Here is a 19,817-nt window from a genome sequence, read left to right on the forward strand (position 1 = left end):
GCCCGGTGGTGAGCTGCAGATCACCTCTAGTGGAAGCGGTGAAACAGAAATTCAAGTGTTCATTCTAGCAGGATCTGATACCAAAGAAATAATGTCCAAATCCCCCTGTCCTTCCCAGTGCCTCACTCACATCACAGTCCTGTTAGCAAGGAGGACATCAAATTCTTTCCTGCTACCCCATTGAAAAATCGTCAGGTCACAACTTTATCAGGCTGTGTGTGTGTGTATTAGTCACTCAGTCGTGTCTGACTCTCCGTGACCCCATGGACTGCAGCCTGCCAGGCTCCTCTGTCCGTGGGATTCTCCAGGCAAGAGTACTGGAGTGGGTTGCCATTTCCTTCTCCAACCTTATCAGGCTACTTAATAGTTTATGTAAAAATGGATATAAAAGATTACTGAAGAATGGGGTTCCCCTGGTGGTCCCTGAGATTAAGAATCCACCTTCCAAACCTTGGTGTCCATCAACAGATGAATGGGTAAAGCTCTGGTACATATATGCAATGGAATATTACTTGGTCATAAAAAGGAACACACTGGAATCAGTTCTGATAAAGTAGATGAACCTAGAGCCTATTATACAGAATTAAGGAAGTCAGAAAGAGAAAGACAAATATCGTATATTAGTGCCTACGTATGGAGCCTAGAAAGATGGTGCTCATGAACCTGTGTGTAGGGCAGCCACAGGGTCGTATCTGCACTGCTGTTTAATTCCAAGCACATATACCGAAATGTGTGGTGCTTAGTCACTTATCATGTCCAACTCTTTCTGATGTAGCCTGTCAGTCTCCTCTGTCTGTGGGATTTTCCAGGCAAAAATACTGAGTGGGTTGCCACACCCTCCTCCAGAGGATCTTCCTGACCCCAGGACTGAACCCAGGTCTCCAGTATTGCAGGTGGATTCTTTACTGTCTGAGCCACCAGGGAAGCCCAACACATTAAATACTTTTGTTTAACTCTTATTTCTTTGCTTGAAGAAAACAAGAAGAGGGAAGACAAGAGAGAATGAATCTTTCTGACCAAGATCACGTGACCACTGGGCAACTTCTTTTCTCTTCTGTTCTTATCTGACTTTTTTTGGTTGTTGTTGTTAAATTACAAACGAGGTGGGGAAATCTAGTGTCTCTATTTATTGCAAATTACAAAATTTGTACTTGACTGCAAACTTTTATGATATACTAAGTTTTTTGATAAAGGAAAAGCCAAATGAATAGGATCCTGGAGTCAAATTAGTTGATACAGAAATAAACTAGGTTTCTACAGAAGCTGGGGCTTGTGGAGACCGTGCTCATGGATGGTTTCCACGGTGGCTTTAATCCACGCACTCAGCTGTGTACTCTGACTCGCCCTTCATTGTGGTCTTGCTATTTTAAGACTCATTATTTGACCAAGACACAGAGCGATTTCTGAATGAAAGCGATCACTTCCTTGATTTGGGTTTATCGTGCACCAAAGGGCCCCTTATTTGGTGCAAACGAGCTGGAAGAGAGCCTCTCAGATCCTTCCAGCCGGCAGTCCTGAGGGGAGGAGGAGAAGGATGGAAGGTGCCTCAAACGAGCTGGGCCCTCAGTTCTCCTGATGGAAGTAAAGTCAGTAAAGCCAGCGTGGGGCAGTGGCGGGGTGGAGAATCTCAGTGAACCGGAAGTAAAGCCTGCGTTGGGGAAGAATCTCGTGAACCGGAAGTAAAGCCTGCGTTGGGGAAGAACCTCAGTGAACCGGCGTGTCCCTGGAAAATCAGGGGTTGGTGGGTGTTGCAACGCTGTGACTCCGCATCTCCCTTCCACCCGGGATGGGATGATGGTGATGCTGGCTCTTCCCCACGACTGTAGACGTGGGGAGGCCCCCAGGAAAGCACAGCCAGGGCCGCTGCTCAAACAGCCGGCTCTCTGGCACTTCGCCTTCAGGAGACAAAGGACAATGGCTCCCAGTGGCCATTAGTACGGTCGCCCTACGTGGCTGGGGCCGGGGTCCCTTTGATTCACACCAGTAACCATCAAAGTCTTTTAGTGGGTAAATGAGGGAGTCTCTTCAGATGAATGTTTTTAATAAGCTTTAAATTTTTTTTCATTTGGCTTCAATTTTTTTTTTTTTTTAATTTCACAAAATTGCAGTACCCACCCAGCAGAAAGATAAGAGCAAACTGGAGGTCGCCTGCAGAAGGCTGGAGGAACAAAGTTAGGGTTCATCCTGGGGACACGGACTCCTAACTTCTTCTTTAAAAATCTGGTACCTTTGATCTCTGGTACACAATGAGCTTGGGTAATTTAGTAATTTTTTAAAATCTGATTAAGGAAAGTTGTGACTGAGTCTTCCTCTTGCGTGATGCTGATGTTCAGCTGATGCAGGGGAATTCTTGACTATATCACATACCTATCCAGGACGGCGGACAGGACACAGGGCAGCTTCCAGGTCCTTCTAGCACCAGCTCAGCGCAGCCCGCTAGAGCACACTGCTCCCAGCTCAACGATATCGAAGAGCAAGTTTTCTGTGTGGACCTGTCCAAGGTTCCTGAAAGACCCCTGGGCATGTCCCCCCACAGTGCCAGCATACCACGTGCCCTAGGTGGACATCCCTGGGACCCAGCACTGGGGCTCCTGATCTCGTGAAGGAGCCAGTAATACCAATCAAAGTCAGCAGTCATGTTCTGGAACAGCGGCGTCCACGGCCCCAGCTGAACCGGCAAGACCTGCTTTCTCTGCAGCTCAGGGTGGGGTGTTAGTGATCCTTCACAGTTAAGGACAGTCTGGGCTCTGAGGTACAGCTGGCCTGACTGTGCTGCTATGGAGAAGGACAGGGCCGCTCAGGACCGTCCACCACCCAGCTGGTGGGACCGTATCCATGCCTGTGGGGCGTCCATGTTCCAAGGCGGGCACCCCACCAGCAGGCAAGCATGGAACTTCTGGTCACACGTCTCCATGAGCTGGGTTCCAATGTGTGTGCGTGCGCATAGTCAGTCAGTCGTGCCTGACACTTTGCAACCCCGTGGACTGCAGCCCACAGGGCTCCTCTGTCCATGGAATTCTCCAGGTAAGAATATTGGAGTGGGTTGCCATGCCCTCCTCCAGGGGATCTTCCCAACCCAGGGATCAAACCCAGGTCTCCCACATTGCTGGTGGATTCTTTACCATCTGAACCACCAGGGAAGCCCAGTCTTATGTTCAAATGTATGTTTGAACAATGATGTAGAGATACTGACTTGGGTTTGTTTCCTTAAAAACAGACTCGGTGTTTTCCATGGAGAGGTACCAGAACTCTCTGAAACCTCAGAGAGTTTGCTCACACCAAGAAGACGAAGACAAGGGAGGTTTTGGAGGTGGCTGGTCTGTATACTGCCCAGGAGGGTGGGCCAAGGGGACCTTGGGCACATTACAAAGCCCACCCGCAGAGGCTTCATCCCCCTCTCTGCTCACCAGTTTTCTCCTGCCCCTTCCCAGGGCTGGCAGACACGACATCGCCAGTGGGCACAGCTGACCAATCTTCCTATCCCATCTCTCCTGGTCCTGCAGTCCCCCTACCCCCCACCTTCTCTGATGCCTCTCACTCTTCCCTGTGCTGGGAGAAAACCCCACATTTGTTCTGGAGCAAACAGGCCGCCTCTGGTTGTACAGCTGTGTGAAGAGTTACGCACATCTCAGGGCAGAGCTAGAATCTTCGCAACACTGACAGTAAGTGCCCACGAAGGACTCGTCGATGGGCAGCTGCAGGGCAACTGGGCAACGGGCTGACTGCAGCTCTTCCCATCTCATTTATTGCCTTTTAAAATACTTATTTATTGTTTGGCTGCATTGGGTCTTCCTTGCGGTACGCAAGATCGTTCCTGGCAGTGCATGGACTCTACTTGTGACATGCGGGCCTGGTTGTTCCCCAGGATGTGGGCTCTTAGTTCCCAGACCAGGGATGGAAGCCACGTCCCCTGCTTTGCAAGGCAGAGTCTTAACCACTAGACCACCAGAGACGGTCCCCTCACTTACTTCCCTAATGAGGCTCTCCTGGTGATTCTAGAACGAAGGTCAGAGCAGCTAGACTTCAAGGCACCGCTCACATGATCACAGCTCCGTTTTTGCCCGGATGTCTGCTCTTTTCTTTTCCACTGGTGAGGGGTCCCCTCCCTTTGTGCTTCATGTTTAACATTTTGAGGACATTTTTCTCAACTATGGTCAAATATCCCATTGTTAGTGGAAGAGTAGTGTAATCTCTGCCGGGAGCTCCCAGACTCTGAGCACAGACAGGCGTCCTTGAGACAGTGCCCCTGACTTTCAGACATGCCTTCTGAGCAGACGGAAAGTGAGGAAAGAAAGTGGAACAATCTCTGTGATTCGGCTTCGACTGCAGGGCCCTGGTGCCCACCAGCCAGCCTCTTGGGACAGCTGTGCTTTATAACAAGCATGAAGTCATCTTTGTCTGTCACTGGCCCTCCCACCACCCGCAGTGTTTCTCTGCAGGCCCTGGGACGGCACAGCAGTGGGTACTGGCTGTGCTTGGTTGTGAATGGGCCCATTGTTGGAAGTCCCATCCCCACCACTGAGAGATTGTTTCAGAACTCTCTGGCTCTGTTGTCTCAGCTGGTATAGCCTCAGGGTCAGTGGGGTCATGTTCAGGGGTCTGAGCCCTATGAGTGCAAACACCACGTCACCACATGCCAGGCCAGGTCCCCCGCCTGGAGCTCCCATCACCCAGGTCCAGAGCGGGAAGTGGGGCAGACAGTGACCAATGAGGTCACTGTGAACGTGGGGAGCTGGGATGGGCCAGGCCCTGGGCTCGGGCACTGCCAGCCAACCTGCATCATTGTGCAACCCCTGGACACTGCTAGTGCCCCTTGGGGTCACCCAGTCTCCTCCAGTGTCTCTCTGCTTTCTCCTTTACCCAGAAACTTAGTTTCCCTAAGAGCACCTTCTCGGCAAGTCCCTGGGACAAGGCTTCCATCCTGGAGACCACGTCACGCCTTCCCAGCCCTGGGTAACACACTGGTGAGTCTCAGGTGACTCTCTAACCCTCAGGAGCATCGTAACTTGGAGGGTGCTGGCCCCTCCACCCATGAAGTGACAGTGACGAGTTCATGTTGGGAGATGTCTGGACAGACTTCCCAGGATGCTGCCCCGAGGATGTGGGACATAGCATCTGGGGGGTGGGGGAGGGTGGGCTCCCCTCCCCCCGCCACCCCAGCACCGTGGAGCCTGGATCCGCTGGGCACTGGTCACAGTTCGGTTGCTGCCACTCACACCTGAGTGCTTGGGCCATATCACGGGCCCCCTTCTGTCTGTAAAATTGACCAGAGAGTGTCATCCAAATCGATGGTGAATGCAAGTGCTCTGAAAAGAAGGCTAGTCTTGGTATCAGTGGGGCTCCCCGGTGGCACAGTGGTAAAGAGCCCGCCTGCCAATGCAGGGAACACAGGAGACCTGGGTTCGATCCCTGGGTCAGGAAGATCCCCTGGAGGAGGAAATGGCAACCCACTCCAGTATTCTTGCCTGGGAAATCCCATGGACAGAGGAGCCTGGCAGGCTACAGTCTACATAGTCACAAAGAGTCGGACTGACTGAGCATGCGCACACACACTCGTTATCAACACAGTAAAAAGGGCAGAGAGCAGGGACCAGGGCAGAGACTAAACCCAGAGGCTCCACAGAGACCGCAGCCTGTTGTGGGGGGGGAGTGGGCCGTGGGACTCCCAGGGGCGAGGGCACGGGAGCGGCCCCTCGCTGTGAACGACGTGGCCTTGCAAACCAGGCTCTCCCAGTAAAAGGGAAGCAGTTTTCCCAACGTATTTGCGACTGTGTGCTGGACGCTTTCTGTTTATCCTTTGCTTAAGGAAACAGGCAAAATCCTCCTTGCGTCCAAATGAATCGCAATGCAAAATAAAAAAACATTTATGCCTCACACATGCAAATATCAGCTGTTCTGTCTGGCAAACTAGATATTGACCTCGGAAAGGAAATGTTTCTGAAACAACACAGAGAAAACCTCAGCTGGTGCCTGTTCCGACCAGCACTGTCGGCAGTGGCTGGGAAAGCTGTTACTTCGATTCTGCCTGCCCCTGGTTTGACTGATTGCCCTTTTAAGATCTGTAGGATTGCAGTTAAATTCCCCCTTAAGATCTGTAGGATTGCAGTTAAATTCCCCCTAATTCCTGATCTTGACAGTTTGTGATTTTTTTCTGTCTTTCTTTTTTCATGATCAGTCACAACAGGTACCGCTCGTTTTAACTAATCTCGTGTGCTAAGTTGCCAGTCGTGTCCAGCTCTTTGCGACCCCATGGACTGTAGCCCGTCAGGCTCCTCTGTCTGTGGGATTCTCCAGGCAAGAATACTGGAGTGGGTTGCCATTTTCTTCTCCAGGGGATCTTCCCGACCAGGGATCAAGCCAGCATCTCTTTCATCTCCTACATTGGCAGGCAGGCTCTTTTAGCTCTAGGGTCACCTGGGAAGCCCAACTAATCTTTAAAAAGAAGCAACGTAAGACTTCGTGAGTTTTCTGTGTTGTTAGTGTCCTATTTTGTTGATTTCTAGTGTAGGGCTTCCTGATAGCTCAGTTGGTAAAGAATCACCTGCAATGCAGGAGACATAAGAGATGCTGGTTTGATTCCCTGGCTTCAGAAGATCCACTGGGGAAGGGATAGGCTACCCACTCCAGTATTCCAGCCTAGAGCATTCCATGGACTAGAGTCAGACATGACAGAGAGACTTTCACTCACTCGCTCAGTGTGATCTTTATCCACAAAAGATTTTACACCTATACTCCATGGAAAAGTTGGTTCCATGGAAAACCCACTGAGGGAGGCACCTGGAAGTGGCCCCTTGTGAGGGCCCTCCCCAGGCGGTCACCCGTGCACCCCTCCACGCTCACTAGATCCTTCGTGTGAAGGTTAAGAACTTGAACGCGGGGGCCTGGTGATGAGGGCAGCTCAGCAGCTGTGTGCTGGTGTGAGAGGCTCTCCCCTTAGGACTCACTGTCTACACCTACAAATAGAGGGAAGGCAGCACCGCCTCCCAAGTGGGTCCCCTACACGCAGAGACACCCGTGGGGGCCCCTCCCAGATTTCCGGGGACGCCCAGGCCCCAGCTCTGATACTCCTGCAGGCTTCCTCCAGGTAGGAACGACTGTGGGCACTTCAGGCATCTTTTGCATCAGGTGGCCAAAGTATTGGAGTTTCAGCTTCAGCATCAGTTCTTCCAGTTAATATTCAAGACTGATTTCCTTTAGGATGGACTGGTTGGATCTCCTTGCAGTCCAAGGGACTCTCAAGAGTCTTCTCCAACACCACAGGTCAGAAGCTCAATTCTTCAGCGCTCAGCTTTCTTTATAGTCCAACTCTCACATCCATACATGACTACTGGAAAAACCATCGCTTTGACTAGTCCAACCTTTGTCAGCAAACTGATGTCTCTGCTTTTTTAGTACACTGTCTAGGTTTGACATAGCTTTCCTTCCAAAGAGAAGGGTTTTTAATTTCATGGCTTCAATCACCATCCACGGTGATTTTGGAGCCCAGGAAAGCAAAAATCTGTCACTGTTTCCTCTCTTTCCCCTTCTATTTGCCAGGAAATTATGGAACCAGATGCCATGATCTTTTTTTTTTTTAATGCTAAATTTAAAACCAGCTTTTCATTCTCCCCTTTCACCCTCATAAAGAGGCTCCAGTTCCTCTTCACTTTCTACCACTAGAGTGGGATCATCTGCATATCTGAAGTTGCTGATATTTCTCCTGGCGATTTGGATTCAAGGGTACAAAGTTACAGATTCAGAGTCAGTTTCATCTGACCAGATCCCACAGATCACCACCATCCCTGGAACTTTGTCATTTGTTGGGAAACCACAAAACCGAAGTTTCTGATTCCTGGCATCTGCTTTTTCCAGGAAGAGAACAGATGGACATAAAACCTCTCTTAAAGTGCCAGGGTGTTTCCTAGATATGCAGAATTTAGTCACACGTGCCCTGCCCTTCGATAGAGACCTTCCGTGTCCGCTCACTATAGCACAGACGCCCGGCCTACGGAGTGTGTGCTCCCCCAGCTACGGGCAGGGCAGCGAAGGGAGGATTAGGCCTGAACATCACCAGTTACCCAGAGAACGCGGGGTTCCACCTTCTTCCTTCCATGGACATCGCTTATCACCTTTTCTCCATGGACCGAAAGATTTCAAAGACAGACCTCATCCTGTGAGTAATCTGTAGCTCTCACCATCATTCAAACGGACTCTTCTGATTGGAATGACACACCAGACTGAAAGTACTTTCAGCAAAAGGAAAGCATTGTAGTAGTGAGTGTAGATGGAACTCTTAATCTGGGGTCATGAGCTCCCTAAAACATACGCAGATTTGGTTGTTGGCAGGCATATTCTTAGGAGAATTTCTGAAATTAGCTCTCATGGGGGTTGGGACCCCACAAGAGGTTAGGTACTGCTGGCAAGTAGCCTTGTCAAAGTCACTCAGTCGTGTCCAGCTCTTTGTGACCCCATGGACTGTAGCCGCCAGGCTCCTCTGTCCGTGGGATTCTCCAGACAAGAATACTGGAGTGGGTAGTTGTCCCCTTCTCCAGGGGATCTTCCCAACCCAAGGACTAAACCCAGGTCTCCCACATGGCAGGCAGATTCTTACCATCTGAGCCACCAGGGAAGGCCAAATAGTTTTATTATGACATTATTTGACCTAGCAATAGAATTCTTAAAATCCCGGTCATTGCTGGCAGCAATTAAGAGCTAGTGGTAAAGAACCTGTCCTCTAAAGCAAGAAACATAAGACTCTGTTCTGGGTCTGGAAGATCCCCTGGAGAAGGAAATGGCAACCCACGCCAGTATTCCTGTCTGGGAAATCCCATGGATAGAGGAGCCTGGTGGGCTACAGCTCATGGGGTCACAAAGAGTCAGACTCAACTGAAATGACTTAGCAGGCAGGCACGACCGTTTGCTAACCCCTGGAAATTCCAAAGCCTCAGGTAGGGCAGTACCAGGGAGAGGCCATCTCAGAAGAACTCTATTTTGGTGGTGTGTGGGATCTTAGTTCCCTGACCAAGGACTGAACACATCTGTGTCCTGGGCAATGAAAGCTCTCAGTCCTAACCACTGGGCCATCAGGAATCCTCTCGGAAAACCTTGGTGATCTCTTCCTGGCCAGTGTTTAATATCCTCCTAAAAAGAAACACAGGCATCACATTTCTCTTTTACTTAAACATGAAGAAACTGCAGTGCAGTGACTTGGAAAACATCAGTTACGATGTGAACGCACATCATGTGTCACGTGTAGAACATTTTTTTTTGTCTTTTATTGAGGGTTGTCAACCAGAGCAACATGAACGTTTGACGCATCTGCTTTCAAAATGAAGAACAAGGCACACAACTGCATCCGACATCGCAAAGGAGAAAAAGTGCGTGTGTCCGTGGCCAGTTACGGGCGAGACGGGGCTGGGGGCCCAGCGGAGCGGGGAGGGGAGGAGAGGGAGACAGAGGACGAGACACGGACACAGACAGCACGCGCGCCAGGGCCAGGACAGACACAGACGCAGGACGCTCCGCAAACATCGACTCCTTCAGGAAAGTCTTCACAATGTCCTTACTGTCATGATGGGCAGGAACCGGGGCCTGTTAACCACTGGCGTTTGTGCCGAGTGCACATAAGGCCAAGGCCCGCCGCCCTCCTCGACCTCACAGTCGACGTCCAGGGCAGCGTTCCTCCCCCAGCACCGAGCTCGGCAGACTCCACGGCGGTGCCCGCAGCATTCACAGAGACACGTGTCTTAAAGTCACCTCCGCACGACTGCTGCCTTTGCCACTCTGGTATTAAGACACGCATTTAAAAGAAAACACGGTCCGGCTCTGGGCATTCATACAGGAGGCAAGCTATTCAGCAGGTGGGGGTCCTTGGTCCTGCATCTCATCTGGCGGCTGATCCAGCTCCCACAAATTTAGATGCTTCGTGTCTACCTAGATGTGTGCCTAGCATGGGAGAGCGACAAAAGCAGAGACCTCCGCAAGAAAAATACAAAATTGGTTTTTAAAAACGTAAAGCTTCAATGTACAATCCAAACAAGACTTGACACTTTAAAGTCTGATGAGATAAACATTAAACTAGTTTTTAAGTGTTACAGAATAAGTCACAAGTTGAGGTAATACATTACACTCTCATATGACCAGCTTTATCTGAGTATAAACTTCTCCCCCTTCTCAACCTTGGCGTTAAATACACTCAGGTGCACGGAAGGAATACCTAGAAATCAGCCTGGAGTTGGTGGAGCAGAGTATGACCTCTAAAAGCCAGGGGAGTCTTACCCTGTGTTCAAATAATAAATAGAAACTTCCCTTTTCCAAATCACTGCGTAAACTGTACAAAGCCACCGCGCACTGATCCTCACACAGGGACCAAAAGGCACGGAAAACACCCACCTGCCCCGCACTCCCGCTGGCCCTACAGAGGCGGGTCTCCGGCCGCTCATCGCGCCCTGCCCCGAACTCCCACTGGCCCTGCAGAAGCGGGTCTCCGGCCGCTCATCGCGCCCTGCCCCGCACTCCCACTGGCCCTGCAGAAGCGGGTCTCCGGCCGCTCATCGCGCCCTGCCCCGCACTCCCACTGGCCCTACAGAAGCGGGTCTCTGGCCCGCTCATCGCGCCCTGCATGTGGGTCCAGCTCTCCGCACGTCACCTCCCCCCCTTCTTTCTTCCCCCCACCCCTTCTTTCTGTAGCACAAAAGACACTTGTGAGCAGCACTAAAATACAGAGGGTGCCTTCTCCAGAAGCGGGGCCGCGCCGAGCTGCCACCTCACCCTGGACGCTAAAGTGTCCCCACGGCTGTGCTTGCCCATGTGTGTGTATGAGTGGAGAGAGCATGGTGGGCAAGAACTGTACGGGAACCGGTGTGAGCATGTGTGCATGAACGAGCGTGAGTGTGAGAATGGATAAGTATGCATGAGAGCACAAGTATGTGAGTGTGAAAGCTGAGTGTATGGAAGCAAACGTGCGTGTGTGCAGGCACGTATGCGTGTAAGTGTGCATGAGAGCACAAGTGTGTGAGCGTGAAAGCTGAGTGTGTGAAGGTAAGCATGTGTCAGTGTGCCGGCATGTACCTGTGTGTGGGGGCCCCTGCGCGTGGGCTCCCGGCCGCCAGGAGTCTGCGTGGTGACCGCAGAGCACTGTGTCCATCACAGCGCCCACTGGCCAGGCAGACTCTCCTGGTGGTCAGCACCCTCTCCCTTGCCATCAGGAAGTTCGGTTCAGCTGCGTCGCCGGTTTTCCAGGCCCCAGGACATGGTTCCCACTCAGGAGAAGCAAAACCGTCCACGCAGCGCCGCGCCCAGCTCTGCCCCTGACCGCCACCCTCCCGGCCCCGCACCTGGGGGTCACTAGGCCCCCCGCACCTGCAAAGCCGCACCCACCAACGGGCCTTCCCCCGCTGAGGGGGGGCCCGGGGACCCTTAGGGGTGGGGGCTGAGAGGCATGGGTACCGCGACTCACCCCCCAACCACGAGCCCCGAGGACACCCGTGGGCGCGGAAGAGGCCAACAGATGCAGAGGGCAGACCCGCAGGGCGAGGCCCGGCCGGCGGCAGGGCAGGGTCGCGGCAGTCTCCCCCTTCCTCTGCAGGTGGTGGGCCGCGGGGAAGCCGGGAGGGCCGCAGGCGGGGTAGCGCCCGTTTCCCCCTTCCCTGCAGGTGCTCGGCCGCGGGGAGCCCAGAGGGCCGCAGGCGGGGCGGCGGCCGTCTCCGGTCCTCTGCAGGTGGTGGGCCGCGGGGCCGGCTCTCCGGAGCCCGGGAGGGCCGCGGGCGCGGTCACAGCGAGCTCAGGTGCGGCAGCGCGTCCAGGGGCCCCGCCCGGTCGCGCGCGGCGGCCGCCGACTCCACGCCGCGCAGCCACTCGGTGCACTTGCGCACCAGGCCCTCGTCGGCGGCCGCGGCCTCCTCCTCGTACTCCACGTCGTCGTATTTGTGCCGTTCGTTGAGCAGCGACACCTTGAGCAGCGAGCGCAGGTCGGCGGGCCGCGGGCCGGGGACGGGGACGGGCGGCGGCGGCGGGGCCAGACGGCGGCCGAGGCCCGCGGCCCGGGGGCAGGGGGCGGCCGGGCGCCCGGCGTCGGCTGGGGGCGCCCGCCGGGGCCGAGCCAGCAGCTGCCTCTCCAGGTGGCGCCGCTGGATGACCAGCACGGCCTCGGGCGTGAGGCTCAGCGAGAAGCGCAGGGCGGCGTCCGGCCCGGCGCCCGAGGCGGCGGTCCGCGCCCCTGACGCCGCGGTCCCCGCGGGGCCGTCGCCGGAACCGGCCGGCCGTGACGCGCACGGGGCCGGGGCGCGCGGGGAGGCCGGGCCGGGGGCGCGGCGGGCCGGCGGCCGCTTCAGAGTGGCGGAGGGCCAGGAGCTGGACAGCGGCCCCGGCGGCCGCTCGGGAGGCCTCCTCTTCTTCTCGGCGGCCACGGCGGGCGGCGAGGGTCCGGGCGGGGCGCAGGCGGGCGCCGCCGCCTTGCGCGGGGCGCCGGGCTTCCGGGGCGGCGGGCGCGCGGCGGGGACCCCGGGGGCCGGGGTGGGCGGCGGCGGCGGCGCGGGCGGGAACGGCATGGTGGTCAGCGCCCTGGAAGGAGAGGGGCGGCTACCGTGTGGGCGCGCCGAGCCCGGCGCCCTCCCCGGGGGGCCGCGGTCCGCCCCCCGCCCGCCCTCCGCACCCACCTGGGCTGGGCCGCGGCATCTCCGGCGCACACACGCCCCCCGCGTCCACACCCAGGGCCCTGCGGCCGGGCACCCCGCTGCCTTCCTCCGTCCTGCCTTCCTTCCGGGGCCAGGGGCTCTGCCGGCTCTCCTCCGGGGACAGCGGCGGCCGGTCCACGCGGAGCTGGGCGCGCCCGCGGGAGGAGGAGCCGCTGTGCCCGCACGCCCGGCGCCGCGACTGGGCGGCCGAGGCTCCCCGGGCGACCTTCCACCGCGGGGGCTAATCCATCAGAGGCGGGGAAGGCCGGGCGTGTCCTCCGCCCGAGGCGGGGTCCTCGCACGTGGGCCAGAAAGTCGTGTGCCACCTCTCGGCGCTTCTAAGGTGGTGCGCAGGCCGGCGGCGGCGGGGGTACCGCGGGCCCCGCGCGCGGCCCGGCATCCCGGTGTCGCGGGAGGAAGCTGGCCAGAGCTCAGAGGCGGGCACAGGCATTTCAGGGCATCCTTCTGGTTTTGTTTTTGGATCATGTTGAAAGACAATCATTTTAAAATTAAAAACCTCGTATTCCTTGACGAGGCAAAAAAAAAAAAAAAGGCCAGTTTCGGTGAAATCGTGATATAGGACCTTCAGTTCGTTTCAGGAGACTCCTGTGAGCACACGGAAAGCATTTACTTCTTTAACAGTGGTTCAAAGGAATGCGACAGCTTCACTGTCAACTTAGAGTCTAGTGGTAGAGACCTGGAAGCATTCCTTCAGTTTTCAAATGTGTGTTAAATAAATGAATGATTCATTGAATAATTACAGAGAAGTGCCTCCTAAAGTCAAAATTTCAAATGAGGAGTCCCTGCATTACTTATGGAGAATCATCCATTGTTTAGAGCTCAAAAAAAAAAGGTTTTTTTCCCTATGCATGGGATATGATTTTCTGGGCCAGGGAAAGCGTTAGTCACTCAATTACGGCCGACTCTTTGCAACCCCATGGACTGTAGCCTGGCCAGACTCCTCTGTCCATGGGATTCTCAGGGCATATTACTGGCTATGGTATACTGGAGTGGGTTGCCATCCGTTTCTCCAGGGAATGAAAGAAATTCTCAGGAATTCTCCAGGGAATTCCTTTCTTCCTGACCCAAGGATCGAACCTAGGTCTTCTGCACTGCAGGTGCATTCTTTACCATCCGAATCCCCAGGGAAGCTCTTTCTGGGCTATCCAGGAACACAGCTAGGTTGTGTGGGTTATGGCCCGGGTTAGCAGGGAGCCCTCAGACGTGGCCGGTGCCCCCTGCGCGGGGCCCTGTCCCGCTCTCCAGGCTCTCCTGCTTCCCACCAGCACCTCCCCGCTGCTCCCCTTCCCACGTGCTCCCCTCAGGGCCCTGCAAGAAGGAACATGATGGGGGGCTGGAAACGTTCTCTTGATGGCCTGGGCTCCACCATCACCCTCAAACCACCCCGAGTGTCCATATTCTCCATAAAATACACAGTCCCCGTTTCCAGACAGGGCTCCCCTCTGTCCTTCCCCCGGACCTTCTCCCTGTCCCTGCCAGTGTCTCAAGGCGTCGTGTCTCCTCCCAAGGCTCAGGGGAAACACACTGGAGACCGTTCAGGTCATAAAACACCCGCGGCGCCGCTGAAATCACGCAGGCATTTTATCCCGGCTGTTCCTGGGTGGGTGTGGACTAGCTGTGGAAGCCGTGGCGGCAGGAACACTCCTGCAAGGAGCATGGAGGGCGGCAGAGGAGGTGAAGCCGGTGCAGATGGGCGGGGTGGGGGTCAGGAGGCGGGAGGAGGAGGAGGGATTAGGGGACCACGGCTATGGGGCAGCTGGACGCCCAGAGAGGGATTCCAGGAGGGACCTCAGCACTGCAGGAGCTGTGCCGGTATCAGCGACTGGGTTTCCCTGCTTCCTGTTTCCTAATTCTTGAAGTCATTCGGTCCTGTCCGACTCTGCGACCCCATGGGCGGCAGCCTGCCAGGCTACTCCGTCCATGGGACTTTTCAGGCAAGAATAGTGGAGTGGGTGGCCATTTCCTTCTCCAGGGGATCTTCCTGACCCAGGGATTGAACCCAGGCCTCCCGCATTGCAGGCAGATGCTTTACCCTCTGAGCCACCAGGGAAGCCCTGTTTCCTAATTCTTAGGATGCTTTGGAAGTGACCCTTGAAGGGTGAGAGTGGGAGGTGAGCGTCGGTTGGCATGCCATGGTCACGACAGCCGTGTAGTCCACGCACACGATGGACGTGCTGTGTGGCACTTGCCGCCCCGCCCCTCTGAATGTCTCCAGTCTCATAGAAAACCAGGGCTCCCGGGCGGAAACACCTCCCAACCACATGCGGCCCCGGGGGGAGGAGGAGACGAGCCTCAGCCCAGCCGAGGGCTCCAGGGCCACGTCTGAGCCGTCGGCACACTAGAGGAGAGAGGGGCGACGAGGGTAAGGAGCCTGCAGCACCCACAGCAGCGGCAGGTCGGTCTTTTCCTCCGAGAGAAACTGGGAGCCGTCGGATGGATACACAAGTCCCACCAGCCTGGTCCGTGGGCTTCTCCCGGTCCGCCCACGTCGGTCCCAGCCCGGAAGCTCGGGGACTTGGCACGCGGCACGTCTGCCTGGCCTCTGAGGCGGGAAGGTGAACGCCGCGTGCGCCCCCCAGCACCCAACCCGTTCCTCCGCCCTCTCCCCGCCCCCGTGGGGGAGAGGAGTCCCCAGCCTCGTGGTGGGTGGGCTGCCCTCCCAGGGGCCACGGAGGGGTTAGCATTTCTGGAAGGCTTCGGGCCCGCAGACTCTGAAAGCCCCCTGCTGACAAGTTCCTCTGCCTAGAACTTTCAGCCGCCTGACATCGGAGGCTGGAAAGCCCGCCTGGGCCTGCAGGAGCCCGCGAAAGCCGCCTGTGTCTGCCCCTGACACCGGCGTGCTGGCTGTTAGAGAGCCCGCTCCGCGTTCTATTTGGTTGACTTGTTAGCCAGCGACAGTTACCAGTAAGGAAAGTCACACCAGGGAAGACAGCAGACCTCCGTTCAGAATACGGGATGGAGCGGAAAAGGGATCAGTCAAGAAATATAGTCCGATTTAATTCATAATTTACATGGGCTTTTGCATAACATGCCCAGAACACAATAGTGGGATAAACTACTTATATACCAAATAGTAAAACTAGGGTACTGTGGTGAGATTATCAGTTCCACAGCCACGTTTCTGCGGTGCAAGAGGTGATCTCCAAAATACTGAATTACATCTCACCCTAACGATATGAAATTTACTGTTTGAAATAAAGCTAGTTGATTTGAAAGATCAGTTAAAATCAAATACATGTATTCAGAACTGTCCACAGTTTTTACGTATGATATTTAATTTTCAAATTTATTCTATTTCCAAATTTCAAATAAACAATAGCAATACTTTCCCACCATTTGGAAATCAGTAGTTTTTTCTCCTACTGTTGTAGCAGAGTCAGTGTATGGACAAAGACTTTTCATTATTGTGCTTGTGCTAAGTCGCTTCACTGGTGTTCAACTCTTTGTGACCCCATGGACTGTATTCCACCAGGCGCTTCTGTCCGTGGGATTTTCCAGACAAGAATACAGGCGTGGGTAGCCATACCCTCCTCCAGGGGATGTTCCCAATCCAGAGATTGAACCCATGTCTCTTATGTCTCCTGCATTGACGGGCAGATTTCTTTGCCACTAGCGCCACCTGGGAAGCCCCTTTTCATCATAGTTCAGTTCAGCTGCTCAGTTGTGTCTGAATCTTTGCAACCCCATGAATTGCAGCACACCAGGCCTCCCTGTCCATCACCAACTCCCAGAGTTCACCCAAACCCATGTCCATTGAGTCGGTGATGCTATCCGACCATCTCATCCTCTGTTGTCCCCTTCTCCTCTTGCCCTCAATCTTTCTCAGCATCAGGGTGTTTTCAGATGAGTCAGTTCTTTGCATCAGGTGGCCAAAATATTGGAGTTTCAGCTTCAACATCAGTCCTTCCAATGAACATGCAGGACTGATCTCCTTTAGGATGGACTGGTTGGATCTCCTTGCAGTCCAAGGGACTCTCAAGAGTCTTCTCCAACACCACAGTTCAAAAGCATCAGTTCTTTGGCACTCAGCTTTCTTTATGGTCCAGCTCTCACATCCATACATGACCACTGGAAAATTGCCTTTTCATACTGTTCATGGGGTTCTCAAGGAAAGAATACTGAAATGGTTTCCCATTCCCTTCTCCAGTGGACCACATTCTGTCAGACCTCTCCACTGTGAGCTGTCCATCTTGGGTGGCCCCACACGGCATGGCTTGGTTTCATTGAGTTTGACAAGGCTGTGGTCCATGTGATCAGATTGGCTAGTTGTCTATGATGGTGGTTTCAGTCTGTCTACCCTCTGACAGGCCCTCTCTCAGCGCCTACCGTCTTACTGGTGTTTCTCTTACATTGGACCTGGGGTATCTCTTCACGGCTGCTCCAGCAAAGCGCAGCCGCTGCTCCTTACCTTGGACGTGGGGTATCTCCTCACGGCCACTGCCCCTGACCTTGGACGTGGGGCAGCTCCTCTCAGCCGCTCGCCGCTCCAGCGCCTTGCAGCCGCCGCTCGATCATAACCACCCTTTAAAATATTTTCAGGATGAGTAAAATAAAGGCAGAAAATATTTCAATCACTAAAATAAAATACGAAGAGTATATCCATGCTTGAGTAAAATTACAGAGGGCAGTTGTTCCACAGGTTTGAAACTGAACTGAAAGTGATAGGGGCTGTGGAATGATGACCGCAGCCCACGAAGAAGGGCCACAGACATGCTCCCGCTTCACGCCTGGACCCCACAGACACGTCCAAAGTGGACACGTGCTGTTTATCAGACAGACACACTGCTCAACTGGTCCTCACCTTGGAGTTACCAGTGGATTAAATTACAGCCAGTGATCACATGAATACCAGGAAACTAGCCATAATTTCAAGAAACCTTTCATTTTCCTCATTAATTTTAAGTTCTTGGTTCTACTAAGGCACATACTTCAATGTTCAGAAAAAACTCAGGAAGGGAAACAATACTGTCTTTACAATTATACCCTCTTCCCGTAGGCTCAACTTCATTTCTGACTTGATTCAAAGTTTTTACTGGATAGGGTGAAAAGTACTCAAACATCTGGAACTAAAACTTAATCTGAATTTTAAAACATGGAAAGCTAACTCTGGTTTTTAAAAAAATCCCATTTTACGGCTTCTCTAGTGGCTTGGTGGTAAAAAATCTACCTGCCAATGCAGGAGATGTGGGTTCAGTCCCTGATCTGGGAACACTCCAGATGTCTTGGAGCAACTAAGCCCGTGAGCTGCAACTGCTGAGCCCACGTGCAGCGCCTCCTGAAGCCTGCTCGCCTTAAAGCTCACGCTCCACGAGAGAAGCCACCACAGTGAGAAGCAGGAGTAACACAGCTAGGGAGCAACCCCACTCACTGCAGCTGGAGAAAAGCCCGGGCAGCAACAAAGACCCTGCACAGCCACAGAAAGGACATTTTTTTCATGGATTTTAAAAGTCCTATTTTATTACTGAGAAATTGAGAACCTGGTCAATAACAACAACAACATCAACGCAAACCACCTTCTTCTAACACTGATCTGATTTGATGAAAGGCTTTGAGAGTAGAAAGACATTTAGGGCTTCCCTTGTGGCTAAGCTGGTCAGGAATCTGCCTGCAATGTGCGAGACCTGGGTCCGATCCCTGGGTTGGGAAGATCTCCTGAGAAGGGAATGGCTGCCCACTCCAGTATTCTGGCCTGGAGAATCCCATGGACAGAGCAGCCTGGTGCTGCAACCATAGGGGTTGCAGAGTCAGACACGACTGAGTGACTAACACTTTCTCTTTTCCTATCATTAAGGTGGTAAGCCACTTTATCTAGATTACTTCACTGAAACCTGTTGAGAGTCTGCTGAGAGGAGAACCAGTAATACTTGCATTTTCCAGATGAATAGGCCAAGGTTTGCCCCGGCAGCCCACATCATGACCGGGGTGGGCTCTGTCCAGGGAGTAAGAGCCCTGTACACTCTCTGCTCAGTGCCGGTGAGTCTCGAGAGCCCTCGACATTCTCAGGACCCACACAGCTTCTGTTCTGTGGCCTCTGTCTACTGATGTCATTACTAAACATTTAAACCGAGACTTTAAGAGCAACTTAGTAAAATATTTAGTGAAAATGATATTTTCTACAGCAAACAGGTCAGAAGTGAGTGGCTGCTCTGTACTCCATCCTTGTGCAATCACGTGTCTACAGCCCCAGGGCTCCGAGGTGAGCTCACAGTTCAGAGTTCAGTTCAGTTCAGTTCAGTCTCTCAGTTGTGTCTGACTCTGTGCGACCCCATGGCCTGCAGCACGCCAGGCTTCCCTGTCCTTCACTGTCTCCCGGAGCTTGCTCACACTCATGTCCATCGAGTCGGTGATGCCATCCAACCATCTCATCCTCTGTCACCCCCTTCTCCTCCCACCTTCACTCTTTCCCAGATCAGAGTCTTTTCAGATGAGTTAGTTCTTCACATCAGGTGCCATTTCATTCTGTTCATGGGGTTCTCAAGGCAAGAATCCTGAAGTGGTTTGGCATTGCCTTCTCCAGTTATTACCCAGTGGACGCTGGGAGGGTGCCTCACCCGGGCCGTGCTGAGCATTGCTGTAGTGCCTGCCGGGTGGCACAAGGGACCCACTCTAAGGCCGCTGTCCTAGGGAGCAAATACCCGTAGAACCTCACCTGGGGGCCATCCTGCGGAGGATTGAACCTCCGACCACGAAAGGCCAGCTCCCAAAGGGGCCCCCACCCTGAGGAAGCATGAGGGAAAGTTTGATGAGGAAGTTTAACAAGAGACCATCTGTCACTCTCACACCAGGGCAGGGCCCAGAGGGCCTGGGCAGGCCTCTCATGCCGTCCCTTCCTGCTGTGGACATGCGTCCACCGAGTCCCACTCAGCCCCCAGGCTCTGAGGCTCATTGTGGGGTCCCTCCTCCCTGGTAGGACCTGGTGTGGCTCGCCGGAGCATCTGCACCGCTGCCGCCTGGCTGGACAGATGGTCCCGTGCGGACCGAGAGCTCCGCGGGGCTGCGGCCTTCTGTTTTAGGGGTCGGTCGGTCCCTCGGCCCCAACTCGGAGGACTCTCGGCGGCGCCCCGCCTGCCGGCGTACGGCTTCCCCCGCAGCCGCCCCGGGCCCCTTCCCTTCTGCGCAGCACCGGGCTTCCCGCCGGTTCCG

At 54.3% G+C, this 19,817-nt stretch overlaps 1 protein-coding gene and 1 long non-coding RNA gene across 2 annotated transcripts; one reads left to right on the plus strand and one right to left on the minus strand.

Moving 5' to 3' along the window:
- Nucleotides 1-1,673: 1,673 nt before the first annotated feature.
- On the plus strand, nucleotides 1,674-5,907 carry LOC132346148 (uncharacterized). Its single transcript, XR_009495891.1, has 3 exons — nucleotides 1,674-3,024; nucleotides 3,218-3,662; nucleotides 4,865-5,907. It is a non-coding gene; the product is annotated as an uncharacterized lncRNA (long non-coding RNA).
- A 3,318-nt stretch (nucleotides 5,908-9,225) lies between these two features.
- Nucleotides 9,226-14,196, minus strand: PRR18 (proline rich 18). The gene is made up of 2 exons (XM_024997135.2): nucleotides 12,636-14,196; nucleotides 9,226-12,540 (listed from the first exon to the last, which is right to left on the minus strand). Exon 2 carries the CDS (start codon nucleotides 12,525-12,527, stop codon nucleotides 11,751-11,753), a length of 777 nt encoding a protein of 258 aa, XP_024852903.1. The 5' UTR covers nucleotides 12,528-12,540; nucleotides 12,636-14,196; the 3' UTR covers nucleotides 9,226-11,750.
- Nucleotides 14,197-19,817: the final 5,621 nt, after the last annotated feature.

This window comes from Bos taurus, chromosome 9 (assembly GCF_002263795.3).
Source record: "Bos taurus isolate L1 Dominette 01449 registration number 42190680 breed Hereford chromosome 9, ARS-UCD2.0, whole genome shotgun sequence".
NCBI lineage: Eukaryota > Metazoa > Chordata > Mammalia > Artiodactyla > Bovidae > Bos > Bos taurus.

What these genes read in the sequence shown, in the direction of transcription:
- PRR18 (XM_024997135.2), bottom strand. Translation starts at nt 12,527, where the DNA reads ATGCCGTTCCCGCCCGCGCCGCCGCCGCCGCCCACCCCGGCCCCCGGG.